The sequence below is a fragment of the Puma concolor genome, chromosome D3 (assembly GCF_028749965.1).
Source record: "Puma concolor isolate L17-30 chromosome D3, mPumCon1.1.hap2, whole genome shotgun sequence".
Taxonomy (NCBI): domain Eukaryota; kingdom Metazoa; phylum Chordata; class Mammalia; order Carnivora; family Felidae; genus Puma; species Puma concolor.
Genome location: NC_141678.1, coordinates 75,831,935 through 75,850,070, shown reverse-complemented (window position 1 = coordinate 75,850,070; position 18,136 = coordinate 75,831,935). Strand labels below are relative to the sequence as shown.

The following is an 18,136-nucleotide window of genomic DNA, read 5'->3' as shown; positions in this document are numbered from 1 at the left end:
AATAAAAAATGACATGGGAAAAATAGAATAAGGTCAGATAAGGAGAGGCCTCAAATGCCCTTATGGGCTCTTGGGACTTTATTCCAAAGGAAATGAAAAGGTACTGAAGGTTTTTGATGGATACGTAGAGTGGTGTTTTTCCTAACAACATTACATTTGCGTTTATTGCTGTAAAACAAATTTCCACGAAATTAGTGGCTTTAAACAATGCACATTTATTGTCTCACAGTTTCCATGGGAAAGGTGTTCAGGCACAGCTTAACTGGGTCTTCTGCTTGTGATCACACAAGGCTACAGTTGAGAGGTCAGCCACACTGCAATCTCATCTGGAAGCCCCGCTTGGGAAGAATTTAAATCTGATTCATGTCCTTGTGGATAAATGACTAAGGACACTCAGGTCCTACAGGCCACCTACAGCTCCTTGCCACCTGAGCCTTACCAAAGGCCTTGCACTGCATGGCAGCTCACTTCTTCAAAGCCAGCAAAAAGGATCTCTCTAGTGTGTGTGCAAGAAAGTTGGAGTTACATAGCTATAGATATGGATAGATATAGATAAATCTGTAGATAGTAACCTAATGAAGGGAGTGACAGTCCTTCACTGTTGCCATATTCTCCTGATTAGAAGCAAGTCACAGATGTCACGTGTGCTCAGAGAGAGAGGATTGTACAGAGTGTGGCTCACTGGGCAGTTACTGTACGATGTGTTGGCCACAAAAATCAGCTGGCAGCAATGCATCATGGACACTGAGTGGGAAAGACAGACAGCTGCAAAGACAAATAAGAAGTTGTCATCACTGTTGTTTTAACCAAAAATGTACAGTTGTTACCAGAAATGAACCGTAAATGGAAACCACGGGGTAAGGGTCAAAAATTTCCACATGCCATGTTTTAAAGGTATGGGCTTTAAAAACAAAAACAAAAACTTAAGTATTACTCTGTCTTTAGAGCTTAGTAGCAATTACCCTATAACACACCAATACTTCCTGGACTTCCTAAGTTCCAAGTTAGTTCTTCAAAAGGCAAGGAAATTTGTTCTTCCACTTTATGAATTTTTGCCCAGTGGTCTAACAGTGGCTTCATTATTGTTGTCATTTCCAGGTTGTTTCATGTGTGCTATTATTTTTTCTCCTCTAGATTATAAATCTGTGGTTTGGTGTTCCCCGTAGGGCCTAATACTTTGCTAATTCTGTCCTTTCCTTAGTGGACCCATTTGCCTAAAAGTCATGTCATGGTTGGGGGCTTCATGTTACTACTGGGGGCCCTCCCACTTTATCATGTTGCAGCAGAATAATTTAGTAAGTGTTCTTTTTTAAAAAAAAAGTTTTATTTATTTATTTTTGAGGGAGTGCAGGAAGGGCAGAGAGAGGGAGATAGAGAATCTAAAGGAGGCTCTGCACTGTCAGCACAGAGCCCAATGCAGGGTTCTAACTCACGAACCATGAGATCATGACCTGATCTGAAGTCATATGCTTAACTGACTGAGCCACCCAGGTGCCCCAAGTGAGTGAGGAAGCGTTCTTTGCATGGTTTTGTGTGATCCTCTTTTACAGCTCCCCTTTGCACTTTCTTACATGACACAAAAGTCAATTGGTGAGACTTCTCTTTTTCTCCTATCTCATGACTTCTGCTAAATCAATTTCTTCTAAGTAACAGGATGTCTTTTTCTAGAAATATCTCCATTTGCTCCATACTTACACCTTTTAGGAAGGAGTGAAGGTGTTAAGGTTGGGGGTGCTTGAGCTCCTCACAAATAAGGGCTTGGGGACCCCTCACGAAGCTACCAGGATCAGCAAGGGGAAATCAGGATAGTAAAGAAGGAGGTGACGACTGACTTGTAGCTTTGTCACGTCCTGCAGCAACAAGGGCTGTAGTCTGTTCTACTAACTTCTCTCTTCTTTTCCCTGTCAGGATGAGAGGACCACAAGAGCCCTGGAAGGGTTGTTCCCCAAACCTGTGGGAAAAAGAGGATCCATGTGTCACAAAGAGTGGACCGTGGCAGACACCAAGATGCGCTGTTCAGACTCTCCTTCTGGGAAAATCCACTTCCCAGCTGCATGGAGAAGGTTTGCTTCCTGCTTCTGCTGTTAGCTTCTTCAAGGTCTCCTCAGCTTTTCAGTGGGGGTACCTATTCTTGGGGCCGCGTTGGCAAATATCTGAGCACGGCAAAGTTAGCCAAGAGCACACTCTTCCTGGGTGGGGACTCCCCAGTCAACGATTAGCAAGAAAGTGGACCCTCCTTCTCATCTCACTCTACCATCTTCTCCCTCTTCCTCTACTTTGACTACTGCTACTTCTCTTTGACTCCTGCTGCTGCTGTTGAAATTTTCTGTCCATTTGAATTGTTTCAAATAAAAACTCACAAAAAAAGAAATAAAGTTGTAATAAAAAAGAGTTAAGAGACAGATATCAACTAACGCAATGTATGTACCTTTTCTTGATATTGATTCAAGTGAGCCATAAATTAAGAGAAAATGGGGAATTTTAACATTGAGTGGATATTTGATGATATTAAGGAAGCACTGTTAACATTTAAGTGTGATAATGGTATTTTGGTTATGATTTTTATTTATTTTTTAAAAAATGTTTATTTTTGAGAGAGAGAGAGAGAGAGAGAGAGCACACACATTAGAGCGAGGGAGGGGCAGAAAGAGAGGGAGACAGAGGATCCAAAGCGGGCTCTGCACTGACAGCAGACAGCATGATGCGGGGCTTGAACTCACAAACTGTGAGACTATGACCTGAGGTGAAATCGGATGCTTAACCTACTGAGACACCTAGATGCCCCGCTTGTGATTTTTTAAAGGAATCCTTATCTTCTAGAGAGGTAGGCTAACATAATACAGATGAAATTATATGATACCTGGCATTTGCTCCACAATAATCTGGGTGGAGGGGGCAGTGGCTATGAGCACTTTAACTTAATTTCTATTTTCATAAAATAGTAATTTCTTTTGCGTGTCTTAAATATCTTAAATATAATTTGCCACGGTGGAAAGCGTCATTTACTCAACATCCAGTGGCACTGGGCACTGTGCTGAGCCGGCCATGCAGATAGCACAAAGACTGGGTTCTGTGGTCAGATTGCTCACAGTCTGGCAGGGAGACAGCTTACATCCACCATGAGTGCCATGCAATGTGAGAAGTGCTATGCTTTGGTACTTTCTACCAGTTGGATCTGATCCTCCTACCTTCTTCTGATTCTAGTATGCTGAATTTTGGTGGGAAATATTGTGTAAATAGCCACTCCCTTGCATTTTATTTTCATTCACTGTCTTCAGTGTGTGGCCCTCGGAGGTACTGAGAGTATGCACATATTGCCACTCAAGCATGGACTGATTGATGAGGATGTGTATGTTTGGTGTATGTGTTTGCTCAAGGGCATAACTGAGAAAGGCCTTTGAATACAGCAAAAGTCTTTATTGGGGGACATTTCTTCCTGACTTGTACATTCTAGCCAGACAATATCTACTATACTACCACAAGCCAAAAAAAGGACTCTCTTTATGAGTGACTAAGTGAACACATAGTTATGTGTAGCCATGTGTAGTTTTGTAGTTTCAAAGAGTTAATTCTAACCTCCAACTCACTATTTAAAACAATTAAAATATGGATTTTTATTCAGAGGCTTAAGTGATAGAAATATTTGTCTGTCTGTCCTTCTTAATAGCAACTCTGTGCAGTTTAATGACTTCTGAACCTCAGATATAAATTTCAGAATAAAAAAACTATTTTACATTTCTGGGAAATACCCATAACTGACTCTCAGAATTGCTAGCAACTTTCTTCAGTATGTTCCAGGAGGAGATTTATGACAGTGATAGGTCACTTTGTGACTTCCTAGAAAACTCACTCCTGCAAGACACTGCCTAGTGTCCAAAACTAAGGAATATAGTGTTGGTGGGACAAACGTCTGGGGACTTAACAGAAAGAAGCATTTGATATCCACGGGGAAATCATACTCCTTTGACTGAAAGACACTGCGCCACCTAGGGACAGCCATGGGAAATGGTATTCAATTTTCAGATTCGATAGGCTGCAACCTAGAGTTTGGAAATGATGAAGAAGAACGTCCTTTCTATTTAACATTTATATTACATACATTACATACTTTTCCCTCAAGACTTTAGAAATAAAACAAAACTTACCTAAAATCATTTTTTAAATAAATTTCCCAGTTGATTAAAGAATTAAGCTGATATAAAATATTACAAGTTTTCTGTTTTTTCAGGAATTAGTTACCAATAAACTATTACGCAGATGTTATTTTTATGCAGAATTTTTGGGTAGTTGTAACTTTGATAAGTTAATGGGGGAATTTCATATGGTTTATGGAATTCAATAAATCTGTATCCTTGGGCTTTTGCAAATACAAATTCAGTTATTTAAAGAGGTATATTATATCTCAGAGGAATTTATGAGGACTTCTTTTGTAGAATACAAGTTATTTCTTCATTATATTCTTGCTATTGCTTTTCAAAAAAAATCAGAAAGTGGTATTTCCCCACCTTTTTACAAGAGGACTACATTTAAAGAACAACTGACACCAGAGATCGTATGGTTATTGCATACTGCCTTGCCAACAAACACTCAAATACATATGAAACTGGAAAACTGTGTCTTTATTTTCTATCATGAGAATACTTTTAAGTGATTAGGATCAAATTGGCTCAAAAAGGTGGATGGTGGATCAAATAAATCTAGAAGTTAAACTATAAAACTCTTAATAAAAACATAAGGGAAAGTCTTTATGGAAGGGAGAAGGGAAGAAGTAAAAACCCAGGGAGAAATGTCACACTGGTGCACCTAGGCAGATGGGTCCAGAGGCAGCTTCAAAGTTCCCAATCCCTGAGGTAGTCACATGAAACAGAAAGGGCTAGACTTCAAGAGGGTATGTAGAAAGAGACAGGGCTCCTAGACGTCTACACTCCAAAGCCCCACTCCCACTCTAAACCCAGATATGTGGTACAATTTCTAAATCAGGCAGAGGAGGAGATGAGGTTGTTTTTGTTCTAGTTGGACACAGCAGGAGGGTGAGGATTCAGAGTCAAAATGAACTTGAGTTATATAACACAAAAGAACATTTCTTTTACTGCTGCATTTTGTGGACTAAGTCACACTCATATGCATTTTGCTTCCTAGCCATTCATTTATTCTATCAATACTTATTTTGTATCTACCACGTGAAAAGGGCTATGGGAGAGAGAAAGTCATGGATGACATATCTCCATCATATCTATTAAAATTTTTTTTAATGCTTATTTATTTTTGAGAGAGAGTGAGAGAGAGAGAGAGAGAGAGAGAGAGAGAGAGAGAGAGATTGGAGGAGACACAGATAGAGAGGGAGACACAGAATCCCAAGCAGGCTCCAGGCTCTGAGCTGTCAGCACAGAGCCTGAGGTGGGGCTCAAACTCACAAACTGAGATCATGGCCTGAGCCAAAGTTGGACGCTTAACCGACTGAGTCACCCAGGTGCCCTCTATCACATCTATTTTTAAATTCAGCAAAGTGAGCCCATGGCAGCTACAAGTCATGATAGAAAGCCTTCCTCCAGTGATAGACTGAGACTGATAAAAAATGGGTGAGTCTAAAGCAAACTATATTCTTGATGAGTTGAGAGAAAAGCCGGGAGTCATTTCTGTGAATGAAGATGTTTATGCATTTCCTTCTTAGGTTTATCTAGGTCTGAGTATTAGAACATATCCCTTTATAAAGCATCCTCTGCTCATTCCAGCTGGAAATGTTCTCTTCCTTTTCTCAACCACAATGGTATGTTATCTGTAGTTCTACTATAGCACTTACCACATTTTACCTTGTTTATTTTTAGCTTTTGTAGAAGTGCCTTATCTCCCTTTTGATGTCCCTGGAAGAAAGGTGTTTCAAAGCATTATCACAGTACCTTGTGCATACCAAATGCATAGTAAATGGTACACGACAGGTAGCATCAAATAATGTTTCTCAAAATATGGACTCCTTGCCTCAGTTACCCTGGATGCCTGTTGAAATTCAGATTCCTGGGCCACGCACCAGCACTACTGAGTCAGAATCTCTGGGTGTGAAACTGGAAACTCACATTTTAATGGGCTCGCTACCATTTGAGAACCATGGATTTCCAGATGTAACAATTACAGCAAGATGTGAGATGGCAAATAATAGGTTTCATCCTGACTCTGGTAGTGGGTGCTACTGACTGGAATTCTGAGGCTGAGGCTGGATAGACCCCGGGAAACGGTGTCATCTAATAGTGATGCCCACCAAGTAAGGGATGGGGTGGGAGGAGCTTACATGCAGCACATTTGGCGTTTCTGAATATGTTAACCTCAGGAATGGAGAAAGTATATCATCCTCTTAAGAATAATCACAATTTGGGGCGCCTGGGTGGCTCAGTCGGTTAAGTGGCTGACTTCAGCTCAGGTCATGATCTCACCGTCCGTGAGTTCAGGCCCCGTGTCAGGCTCTGTGCTGACAGCTCAGAGCCTGGAACTTGCTTTGGATTCTGCGTCTTCCTCTCTCTGTCCCTCCCCCACTCACGCTCTGTCTGTCTCTGAAAAATGAATAAACCTTAAAAAAATTTTTTAAAAAGAATAATCACAAGTTGGGGCACCTGTCAGGGTGCCCAACAGTCGGTTGTGTCCAACTCTTGATTTTGGCTCAGGTCATGATCTCACAGTGCATGAGTTCGAGCCCCACGTAGGGTTCTGTGCTAACATCAGAGCCTGCTTAGGATTCTGTCTCTCCCTCTCTGCCCCTCCCCCACTCATGTTCTTTTCCTTTTTCTCTCAAATAAATGAACTTTTAGAAAAAAGAATAATCACAAGTCATCCTTGCAGAGGTTTAATGGTAATAAGTTTTTTCTAAAATTTTCATGGACATTCCAGAAAATGGGGTTTTCAGGGTAGTACATACAAATTGAGAAAAAAGAAACATTTTGGGGGGAAATTTCTTCTACCAAGAGCTTTTTTCTTCTCAATGATATTAACCATTACCTAAATTTCACAGGAGACCAGTTAACTGTGAATATTATTCTTGTTTTTAGGGCAGGGAAGAAACTTTGGCCTTTTTTGTAGCATTGTTGTGTAGCACTTTTTTTTTTCTCCCAGCTGTGCTTTCTTTCTTATTGTGTATACTGTTTATAATTATTGAAGAGATTTAGAAAATACAGAGAAAAAAAAGTCACTCAATAGAGCATCATCTTGCAATAACATCTGATGAAAGTTTCTATGTATACATATAGTCTGTTTCTGTATAATGTTGGGTGTAATGTTTGAGGGCTAAGCAGCCTCACAACTGTATAACTGAACGAGTTACACACTTCTCTGAATGTTAGCCTTGTCATCAGAACAGAGACAATTGTGTTCCTGGCTTCAATTTCCACCCAAACCAATGACTCTCAAGTCTACAACTTTAGCCCACTTGTTTTCCTTTAGTTCCAGACGCAAGCTTCCTACCGTCTACTATGCCCCTTACCTAGATGTCATACAGGCATCTTAACCCAGTACAAAAAGCCACAAGATTGAAATATTTGCGCTATCCTAGACTACTTCCTCTCTCATCTCACTAAATTGGTCCAATTGGTCACGAAATCCTATGATTTTTGTCTGCTAATTGTTCCTCAAATATATCAAGTCTTCTTTATTTCCACTTAGGGTGCTCTCACAACTCACTTCCTGGGTTACCATAGTAACCTCCTAAATTGTCTCACTGCCTTCCATCCTCCTCACTGCTACCTCGGGACTTTTTCTAAAGGCACCCTTTTTGGGTAATAATAATAATAATAAAAAATTGCCCTCCGGTGATTACTTCATTGCATTCATGTTAAAATACAAATTCCTTAGCTAGGCATGATCAGACCTCCACTTTGCTCTTCAATTTCATCATCCAGCGAAATTCAAAAGCAAATCATTTGTCACCTACTCTGACACTTAAAAGAACACGCTGATGTTAGCCTACCTTAACTTAAATGCTGATTTGACTTCCTATGAGGTGTGTGAACTAGGGGAAATTAGTCTACCCATGAAATAATAGAACCTACTTCACAGGTTGTTGGGAGGATTAAATGAGCTAAAATACACAAAGAGCACGTATCTTGTCTAGCGAGTAATTTGTCAGCTGTTAGCTATTATTATCAGCCCCCCTAAACCACAAATCTGCACTGCTGGTTCTTCTGCCGGTAATACACCGTCACCTCTCACCACCTGGCTATCTTCCATCAAGATTCAGTTCAGGGGCCATAACTTCCAACAAGTTTACCCCGTCCCATCCTCTTGTCCCATTTGTCCCAACGTTTCCTTTGCAAACTTGTTATTGTTAACTATTGCTGGTGTCTATCACAAGACTGTGTTTCTAGAAGGATGGATGGTGCTTTCATTTTTTTAGGCGCAGCTTAAAGACAGGTGCATGACAGTTTGTGGATGACTGCACAGAGAGCACCCTTGTGTCACGAGAGCCGTAAATCAATGTACCTAAAGCCATTTTGTCCAGTGTGGCGATTTGCCCGGAATATGAGACAAAGTATTCCCTCAAGCACTTCTGGGGAAGGGAGGCTTAAAACCTTAGCCACTGAACCTCGGGGAAAAAAGGAATTCCCTTCCTACTTTTCTCACCCCATGAAACTCGGTAGAAGCTTGGGTCTCGGAACCGCGGAGGGATGACGCGAACTTAAAACGCACTGCACATCTCAGCTTGCGACTGCTGCTCCTCCGCGCCTGCGCAGCTCCTGACAGCCTGGGTCTGGCTCCTCAGCCGAGGGTGGGGCCAGGGGTCGCGTTTTAGGATTGGGCGCTGGGAGCCAAAACAGAAGGCGCGGAAATGACGCCTACGTGCGCAAGCGCCGGCGGCCCTGCCGCGCGGTGGCTGCTGGGTGCCGCACGCCTTTCCTTCCCTCGCCTCTCCCCTCCCCCCTTCCCGTCCCCACCCCCCCACCCCGGCCGCTCTGCTCCCTGGCGTGACTCGGCACTGAGAGTCCCGGGGAAGACGCCGCGGTCGCCACCTCCTGTGATCAGGCCTCGGCCTTCCTGAGCCTCCCGCTCTTCCTCTCCCGGGTCGCCTTCTTCAGTTTTGAAGCCGGTGGCGTCGCGGCCGCCCTGCCGGGCTGAGAATGGTGGGAGTGAAGCCGGTCGGGAGCGACCCGGATTTCCAGCCGGAGCTGAGCGGCGCGGGCTCCAGACTCGCCGTGGTCAAGTTCACCATGCGAGGGTGAGGCCGGGCGCGAGCCCTGTGGGCCCCTCGTGTGCGTGCCTGCTTTCCCTTCACTTTTTTTCCGGATCCCGACTTCTTGCCGTCTGCTGCTCCGGAATGTCCCGCGCTGGCCGCAGCCCCAGGCCGCTGCCCAGTTAGGCCTCAGCTCCCCTGTTTGTGCGCAAGGGAGTCTCTGGAGGGCACGGAGGCCTGGCCAACCGCGAATTCCAGCCCGGGAGATCTACACCCGTCCCTTCTGAATCCTCGGACGAGGCCACTTGGGGTGGCCCACCTCTGTTCCTTCTAGTCTGTGGGAGTCTTCCTGCAGCCTCTCCTGCTTTTGCCTGTTCCATTTCTTCCGGGGAGCCAGCTGTCACTTGCACCTTAGAAAACCTAAAATCTTAATTTTCCGAACACTTTGGCTTTCTTCACTGCTTGCGTTTCTGTAAAACCTTTAGAAACTTCAGTTGGGGTTATCCAACTAATCCACGTAGCGCTCATTTAATGCGTTTTAAATTAATGTTGAGTCCGGTGCTTTTTACTTAATGGCCTTGTTACTCGTTTGGTTAGTAACTTTGTAACTTAGCCTCCCTTATGTATGCGGCTGCATCTGATCACAGAAATTACAGTGGGTATATATGCAATGCAGGTATCCAGACATCTGGGTTTGGCCATATAGACTCCATTTTTGACTTGATGGTTTAACAGGACAGAGATGTCGACTTTGGTAAATCTCAACATGATTTATTGGTCGCAGAGCTGGTGGATTTTCCATTTTGAGTGTGCAGTGTACCTGTGTGAGAGTGACATGTTGGAAGTAGGCCTTTGGAACCAAGATTTCAGCCAGGGTGTGTATTTACTGGCCTCCCTTTGTGTATGTTAGTGCCTTCTAAGAATTAGTGGTCTCCATTTGACTTACCTTGACCCCCTAGCCTCCGAGTTATTTACATTTACCCTGAGCTGGAGAAATTTACTTGCAGGTATTACTGTTTATGTAACCCATTGCAATTGTCCAGGTAACTATATAAACATAAGGCAGTATTTTGAGGGTAAAAAGTGATTCGTGGTTATTGAACATGATTCAGTAAATGTTGAGTATATAAGTGGTGGCATTAGGATTAGATAGTTTTAGGGCTTGGGTGGATGCAGATAGAGATGATAACAATTAAAGACTTATTCCTGGATCAATCTGTCTCATACAGAATTGAAAAGGCAGAGTATATTGGATTTTATAGGGTGGCCGAGAGTACCAATTTGACATGTAGACTTTCACATTTATTAAATTGGAGAAGATAAAGATTTCATTATAAAGACGTGTAAAAGGAATGTCAAAATTCTATAAATATATCTTCTCAGCTTTAGCAATTTTGCAATGTCTGTATTCTTTTTTTTTTTTAATGTTTATTTTTGAGAGAGAGCGCGCATGAGTGGGGGAGGCACAGAGAGAGAGAGGGAGATACAGAGACTGAAGCAGGCTCCAGGCTCTGAGCTGTCAGCACAGAGCCCGACACGGGGCTCGAACCCACTAACTGAAACGTGAGATCATGACCTGAGCTGAAGTTGGGTGCTCAACTGACTGAGCCACCCAGGTGCCCCTGCAATGTCTATATTCTTAATATGGGGAATACATCCTACATACTAAGCACATTTACTAAGTGCCTAGGCCAGAGTTGGAAAAGGGAAGAGATGATTTTAACAATGACTCTCATTTTTAGTTCACTTTCCTAATTCTAGTCTGTAGGAATGTATAGACTTTTGTCCCTCAATGAAATACTCTCTTTTCCCCTTACCATAGCAGAAGAGATGACAGACAGTGATAAATAATTTATTAGTTGAAGTGAGAAAAGTGGGGAAACATTGCTATTAAGGAAACACTTCCGTTAACAGTGAGGTTTCATATAACCATAAACAACTGCAGACATCGATTGGCAAAGCTCTGTGTTAGTTTTTAAAAAGGTATTTTGATGCAATGAGAATTTAATTTTTTATGGTAAAAACTGAGAACAAAAGTTTGAATTTAGAAAGCTTTTAAGTTCCAAAGCATATTTAGGTAATTTATAAATCTGTTGAGATTGTATTTGCCTTAAAGTTCTGTAATATTTTGGCTGTTAATGTGTTCCTCCACAAACTGTATGTGATTGTGACCTCAGACTTTCATAACTCAGCATCGGTATTAGACCCTCAAAATAACTGTATCCAATAGATCATGTAGGAAACCTCTTAGATCAAAGTTAATGTCCCATGTTAGGCCAAGAACATAGTTTTCTCTGTCACCTATTTCTTTATTTCTTTTCCAACCCTACTTTTAAGCCTTACTCCGTTTTCTTCACTTCCATGTTATATCTAACATTAATTTTACTAAAATGTTATATAGTTTGTCACTCTTTTGGTTAAAAATCTTCAGTGGCTCTCCAGTATTTCAGTGTTTTTAATTGCAATAAAATATATGTAACATAAAATTGACCATTTTAGCCATTTTTAAATGTACAGTTCAGTGGCATTAAGTACATTCACAGTGTTGTACCACCATCACCACTATTTCCTAGAATCTTTTCATTATCTCAGATAGAAACATTAACCAATAACTTTACCCATGAAGCAGTAAATCCCAATACCCCCAGTCCCCCACCCCGGTAACATCTGTCTGTTTCTATGAATTTGCCTGTTTTTGCTATCTCACATAAGTGGAGTCATATAACATTTATCCTTTGGTTTCCGGCTTATTTCCCTTAGCATAATGTTTTCAGGATTCATCCATGTTGTAGCATGTATCAGAATTTCCTTTTTAAAGTTAAAAATTTCATCGTATGCATATACTATATATTGTTTATTCATCTGTTGATGGACACTTGGGTTGTTTCCACTTTTTGGTTATTGTGAGTAATACCGCTTACTGACATTGGTATGCAAGGATATCTTTGAGTCCCTGCTTTCAAGTCTTTTGGGTATATACCTGGGAGTGGAATTCAGTTGCACCAAATAGCCATCCTAAATGGGTGTGAAGTGGTCTGGTGGTTTTGGTTTGTAATTCCTTAATGGCTAATGATGTTGAGCATTTTTTCATGTGCTTATTGGTCATTTATTTTCTTTAGAGAAATGCTGATTCCAGCCCTTTACTGATTTTGAATTAGACTGTTTGGGTTTTTGTTCTTGAATTCTTTCTTTCTTTCTTTCTTTCTTTCTTTCTTTCTTTCTTTCTTTCTTTTTGGTAAGATTTTTTTTTTAAGTAATTTTTACACCCATCGTAGGACTTGAACTCACAACACTGACCTCAGAAGTTGCACACTCTACCAACTGAGCCAGCCAGATGCCCCTATAGGAGTTCTTTATATACTTGGGGTATCAATTCCTTACCTGATAAATGATTTATAAATATTTTCTCCCATTGGTTGCCTTTCACTTTCTTGATAGTGTCCTTTGATGCACAAAAGTTTTTACATTTCAATGAAATCCAGTTTATATATATTTTCTATTGTTGCTTGTGCTTTTGATGTCATATCCCACACATCATTGTCAAATCCAGTGTCATGAAGATTTGCCCCTATGTTTTCATCCAGGAATTTTGTAATTTTAGTTTTTAAATTCTTTTACCCATTTTGAGTTAATTTTTGTATATGGTGTAAAAGTCCACTTTCATTCTTTTCTATGTCTCTATCCAGTTTTCCCAGCACCATTTGTTGAAAAAACTGTTTTTTCCCCAGTGAATAGTCTTGGCACCCTTCTCCAGTGTTGTTGTTGTTGTTTTTTTAAATAATTAAAATAGCCAACATTTACATATTATTTCTTTTGTAAGAGACTTATTTAAAAACTTATATTGACTTATTCAGTCCTCAAAATAATCTTTGAAATTATCCCCATTTTACACATGAGGATGTTGAGTCACAGGTTGAATAATTTAAGGTCCCATTGCTGAATGCACTGCAGGAAGTGTAAAGTGTTGTCCTTGTTTTTCCCAGCCTAAATAGAAAGGAAATGCAGGTTCATCCCTGTATTGCACACAACCTGACCTTTTTTTTTTTTTTTTTTAAATATTGCCTTGAATTATTTAGCCACAGCACTGCTTGCAAACTAATCTTATGACCTAGGACATTTCAGTTCATTCTGTGATATTCTTTCCCCACCTGTAACATGGGGATGTTAACACGTAACCTAACAGCATTGTTTAGACTATAAAATTATATATATGAATTATATACTGTGGTGATGTGTTTTTGTAACTGTTATTTCCATACTGTTACTCTTTAAATATACATTTAATGGTTATAAACAGTGCCAGTTTTGTTGTTATCACTAGTAGGTAAGCCCCAATGCTAAAAGAATATGCATTTTCTTTCCCATAAAACTCAGTGTGAATGATTTTTATTTTAAATTGAAGTATACTTGGCATACAATGTTATATTAGTTTCAGGTGTACATCATAATGATTTGATGGTTATACGCTTTACAAAATGCTCACCACGGTATAGTCCCCATCTTCCACCATACAAAGTTACTACAGTGTTATCCGTATGCCGTACTTTATATCCCCATGACTTTTTTATAACTGGAAGTTTGTGCTTCTTGATCTGTTTACCTATCCCCTCCCCACCACCACCGTTTGTTTTCAGTATTTATGAGTCTTTCTGGTTTTTTCGTTTGTGTGTTTGTTTCTGTTCCAACTTTTTATTTAAACTCAAGTTAGTTAACATACAGTGTAGTGTTGGTTTCAGGAGAATTTAGTGATTCATCAGTTACATATAACAGCCAGTACTCATCACAAGTGCCCTCCTTAATGTCCATCACCCAATTAGCCCATCTCCCCACATACCTCCACTCCAGCCTTCCTGTTTATTCTCTGTAGTGAAGAGTCTGTTATGGTTTGCCTCACTCTCTGTTTTTATCTTATTCTACTTTTCCTTCCCTTCCACTATGTTCATCTGTTTTGTTTCTTCCACATATTTGTCTTTCACTGACTGACTTTGCTTAACGTAGTACACTCTAGTTCCATCCAAGTCGTTACAAATGGCAAACTTTCACTATTTTTGATGGCTGTGTAATGTTCCATTTTGTGTGTGTTTATGTGTGTACAACACACCTTTTTTACCCATCAGTTGATGGACATTTGGGCTCTTGCCACAATTTGGCTATTGGTGATAGTGCTGCTGTAAACATTGGGGTGCATGTTCCCCTTTAAATCAGTATTTTTGTATCCTTTGGATAAATACCAAGTAGTGCAGTTGCTGTGTTGTGTGTGTGTTTTTTAGATTCCACATGTAAGTGAAATTATATGGAGTATGAATGATTTTTATCTTGAATTCATGAATGTATCACTTTTACAGATGTGTTTATCATCTGTTCAGTTTTGTTAAAGCAAGTCCTACTTTGTTGTTGGTTAGGTGTTACTATTACCATCCAAGAATAGTGTTAGTGTAGGTTAGAATGTTGAATTCTAATGGTTATGGTAGCTTGTCCAACTAATACATTATAGATATAGATAACATTAATTATATGGTTCAAAATTGCTATAGACTGAATTACAAAGATAGCAGGCCCAGCAGTCCATAGGGACCAGGCAGATAACGAGAGATAACTAGGACATGGTGAGGTCTCAAAGAACATACAGAGAATTTTTCTTAAAAGCAAACTTTTTAATTCAAATATAACATGCATGCAAAATGTACACAAATCATTTGTGTATACTTTGATAAATTTTCAGAGTGGTTACACTTGTAACTAACATGTAGATCAAGAATGCCAGCACCTTAGACCACCCCTGCCCCATGCCTGCTTTCTTCTTGTTCTTGAATTCCTTTTTTTTTTTTCTTGAGAGAGAGAGGGAGAGAGAGGGAGACCGAGGATCCAAAGCAGGCTTTGCGCTGAGTGGAGAACCCGATGCTTTGCTTGAACTCATGAGCTGTGAGATCATGACCTGAGTCAAAGTCAGCTGCTTAACCAACCGAGCCACCCAGGCTCCCCTCCTTGTTCTTGAGTTCTAACACTGTAAATTAGTTTTGCCTGGATTTGAACTTTATAAAATGGTATGTGTCTGGATTTTTTTTAAGAAGAGCATATTCATTTTAATCTTGGCAGTTAATTGAGAAATAACAGAAAGCAGTGTTTAAGCCGCTGTTTTGGGGTATTTGAATTTTTTTTTTTCAACGTTTTTTATTTATTTTTGGGACAGAGAGAGACAGAGCATGAACGGGGGAGGGGCAGAGAGAGAGGGAGACACAGAATCGGAAACAGGCTCCAGGCTCCGAGCCATCAGCCCAGAGCCTGACGCGGGGCTCGAACTCACGGACCGCGAGATCGTGACCTGGCTGAAGTCGGACGCTTAACCGACTGCGCCACCCAGGCGCCCCTGTTTTGGGGTATTTGGAACAGCAGTTAAGAGTTGGGATTTGTAATCAAATTCTAGCACTGTACTGCATTGTTCTTGACTTTCAAATGAGAAATGTAGGGTTTAAATGAGTTTAAGGGTTTTTTTTTTTTTAAATTTTTTTTTTTTTTTTCAACGTTTATTTATTTTTGGGACAGTGAGAGACAGAGCATGAACGGGGGAGGGGCAGAGAGAGAGGGAGACACAGAATCGGAAACAGGCTCCAGGCTCTGAGCCATCAGCCCAGAGCCTGACGCGGGGCTCGAACTCCCGGACCGCGAGATCGTGACCTGGTTGAAGTCGGACGCTTAACCGACTGCGCCACCCAGGCGCCCCTAAGGGTTTTGTAAATTGTATAACATATAGTAAATGCTCAGTGTATGCTAGCCATTTTGTGTTATTAATAGGACCAGTTATGATTATGTCTGCCCTAATTAAAATATAATTAATCTAGACATTACCTACTTTAAGGTTGTGCCCTACAGAAAAAATAGACTTTTAAAATATCTCTACAGAAAGCACATACATTTTCTTACCATTATGTCAGCCATGTGTTTACACATGTTACTGCTCAAGGTAGAGCACTGACTAGCAAACAGGGAAGGACAGCAAGTTCATGAAGTAGAATTTGTTTATATAATGACTGTAAACAAAAATCATACTTAGAACCTAGCTTGGTGCTTTCATGATCTTGGATTGGTTAGGAGTTAACCGTTCTGTTGTGGCCCTTTCGTTTACTAGAGTGTCTTATCTTGGGCAAGTGATTTAACTTTTCTGGTCTTCGTTTCTCACTTACCAAATAGTTGTGTTAAGTTAGGTCAGTTTTAAAGTTTGAGTTTTCTGGGTTTGATTCTTTATGTATTGCAAAAAGCTGGAGAGTTGTCTGCTTTGTTTTTTCTCAAAAAGCGTAAGTCAGAATCCTTACATACCCATTTTACATGTTTAACAGATAAGCTTCCTGTCAAAGAGAAGTAGCAAAAGAACGCTTTTTTTTTTTTTTTTTTAATGTGTGGACTAGATGATCTCTGGTCTCTTTTACAAGTTCAGAGGCTCTGTGGTTATATACTATTTAAGGGCTGTGAAACAAGACTGCACAGGAGGAAAAAAGGAAGATCCTGAAATATGTGGGGCATAATATTTTGGATATGACAAAGGTCCTGGAAAATCTAGTCCCTTCCCATTTTATACGGGGAAATCAGGTGACTTGTTCTGAGCTCAGCTAATAATAGAAATTTATACTCTTAAGTGCTGATATTAAGCAGGCAAACATCTTACTTAAAATAACTGATCAATTCATTTGGATGATTATATTGTGAAAGTATGCCACTGTATTTATTTGTGCTTCTGTGTTCTGTGACTTATTTTCATTTTTTACTAAAGTTACAACCTGTGATGGCTAACTAAAATTAAACAGGGATCTAGATAAGGTTAAATTTTGAAAGGGAACACTTAATCTTAGTACAGTCATTTTAGCCAGAAGTGTTTTTTGTTTTTGTTTTTGTTTCTGTTTTTTTAACACCGACCGGTTAACTCCTACGTGACTGGTGAATAGTGTGATGATGTCAGTAGAATGAGCAAGTCCTGTTGGTTCGCATTCTGTTTTTCCTAGGTAGTGAAGAGCAGAAATAGAAATAGAATCTTTAGCAGGAAAGAGAAAAGCCCTCAGCTATGCAGGCAAGCTCCCTTGCAAGTTTATTTTAATGACGTTAAAGTTAATAAAACACACGCACTTGCACCCAGCACTTGTTCCCCGAGGGTTCATTCTCAGGGCTACGCTTCCTCTGTGCAGCCTCACTGCTTCAGAGCTTCACTTCCACCTGGATCGTCATAGCACTTACAGTCCATCGGTTTTATTCATTTTAAATATTCCCTGAGGTATCCCCTAGGTCTGAGCCACCTGCCTGGCTGTCCAAGTATTTCCTCAGAACGTTATTGTTTTTTTTTCTTGGGGATATGTTTACAAAGTTGCATGGGTTTACATGGCTTGCCTCGATCTTATTTTTCCCGTAAGTCGTCTTATTTTGAATGCATGCTTGTGCAGAAGGGAGATTTCTTTTAAGAATGAATATATTGTGGTATAGCATAAATCACTGTGCTTCATTTGGGAAACCTGTTTAAATGCAATTAATGTTAAATTCTGTAATCTCAAGTTATTTAATATTTTAAGATCAAAGTACCTGTTCATCCTAAAAAAACAAAAATGCAGAAGTATGAATAATTTTAAAAAGTTTCCTCCAAATTTTCTCTCTTCCTTTTCCAGTCCCACTTTGCATAAGTAATTAACTGATTATTGTGTGACGCACCTAATGTGTGTATACACTTTTTTTTCATGTGGTAATAGAGAATTTTATCATGAGACTTAGTTTTATTTTAAACAGTATAAATTTACAAATTATCCTTATCGTCTGGTATGAATGTGTCATAACATTTGAAACTATTTTTGTTGATTGCCACTTAGATTATTTCTAATTTTTTACTATTAATAACATTGCATTGAACTTTGTATACATATTGTGAAACTGAGTTAAGTCTTAAGGTAGGATTGATGTATAGAAGTAAGATTGTTGAATCTTGGGTTGTGTTCATTTAAAATTGACAGAGTG

At 40.1% G+C, this 18,136-nt stretch overlaps 1 protein-coding gene and 1 long non-coding RNA gene across 7 annotated transcripts in view; one reads left to right on the top strand and one right to left on the bottom strand.

Moving 5' to 3' along the window:
• Positions 1–195: 195 nt before the first annotated feature.
• Positions 196–8,807, bottom strand: LOC147575638 (uncharacterized). 2 transcript variants are annotated; one of them, XR_015242583.1, is made up of 3 exons: positions 8,602–8,807; positions 1,833–1,951; positions 196–765 (listed from the first exon to the last, which is right to left on the bottom strand). It is a non-coding gene; the product is annotated as an uncharacterized LOC147575638 (long non-coding RNA). The 2 variants fall into 2 exon arrangements; XR_015242582.1 differs by having other exon boundaries at positions 8,593–8,803.
• An 87-nt stretch (positions 8,808–8,894) lies between these two features.
• The window catches only part of TXNL1 (thioredoxin like 1), a 34,067-nt gene continuing 24,825 nt past the window's right edge, over positions 8,895–18,136 (top strand). For 4 of the 5 annotated variants that reach the window (XM_025931078.2, XM_086683078.1, XM_086683080.1 and 1 more), the window contains exon 1: positions 8,896–9,193. In XM_025931078.2, coding sequence (XP_025786863.1) covers positions 9,096–9,193 — 98 coding nt within the window. In that variant the 5' untranslated portion in view covers positions 8,896–9,095. Of the gene's footprint in view, positions 9,194–18,136 lie in introns of all 5 variants that reach the window. The other variant, XM_086683077.1, reaches the window with a different exon arrangement.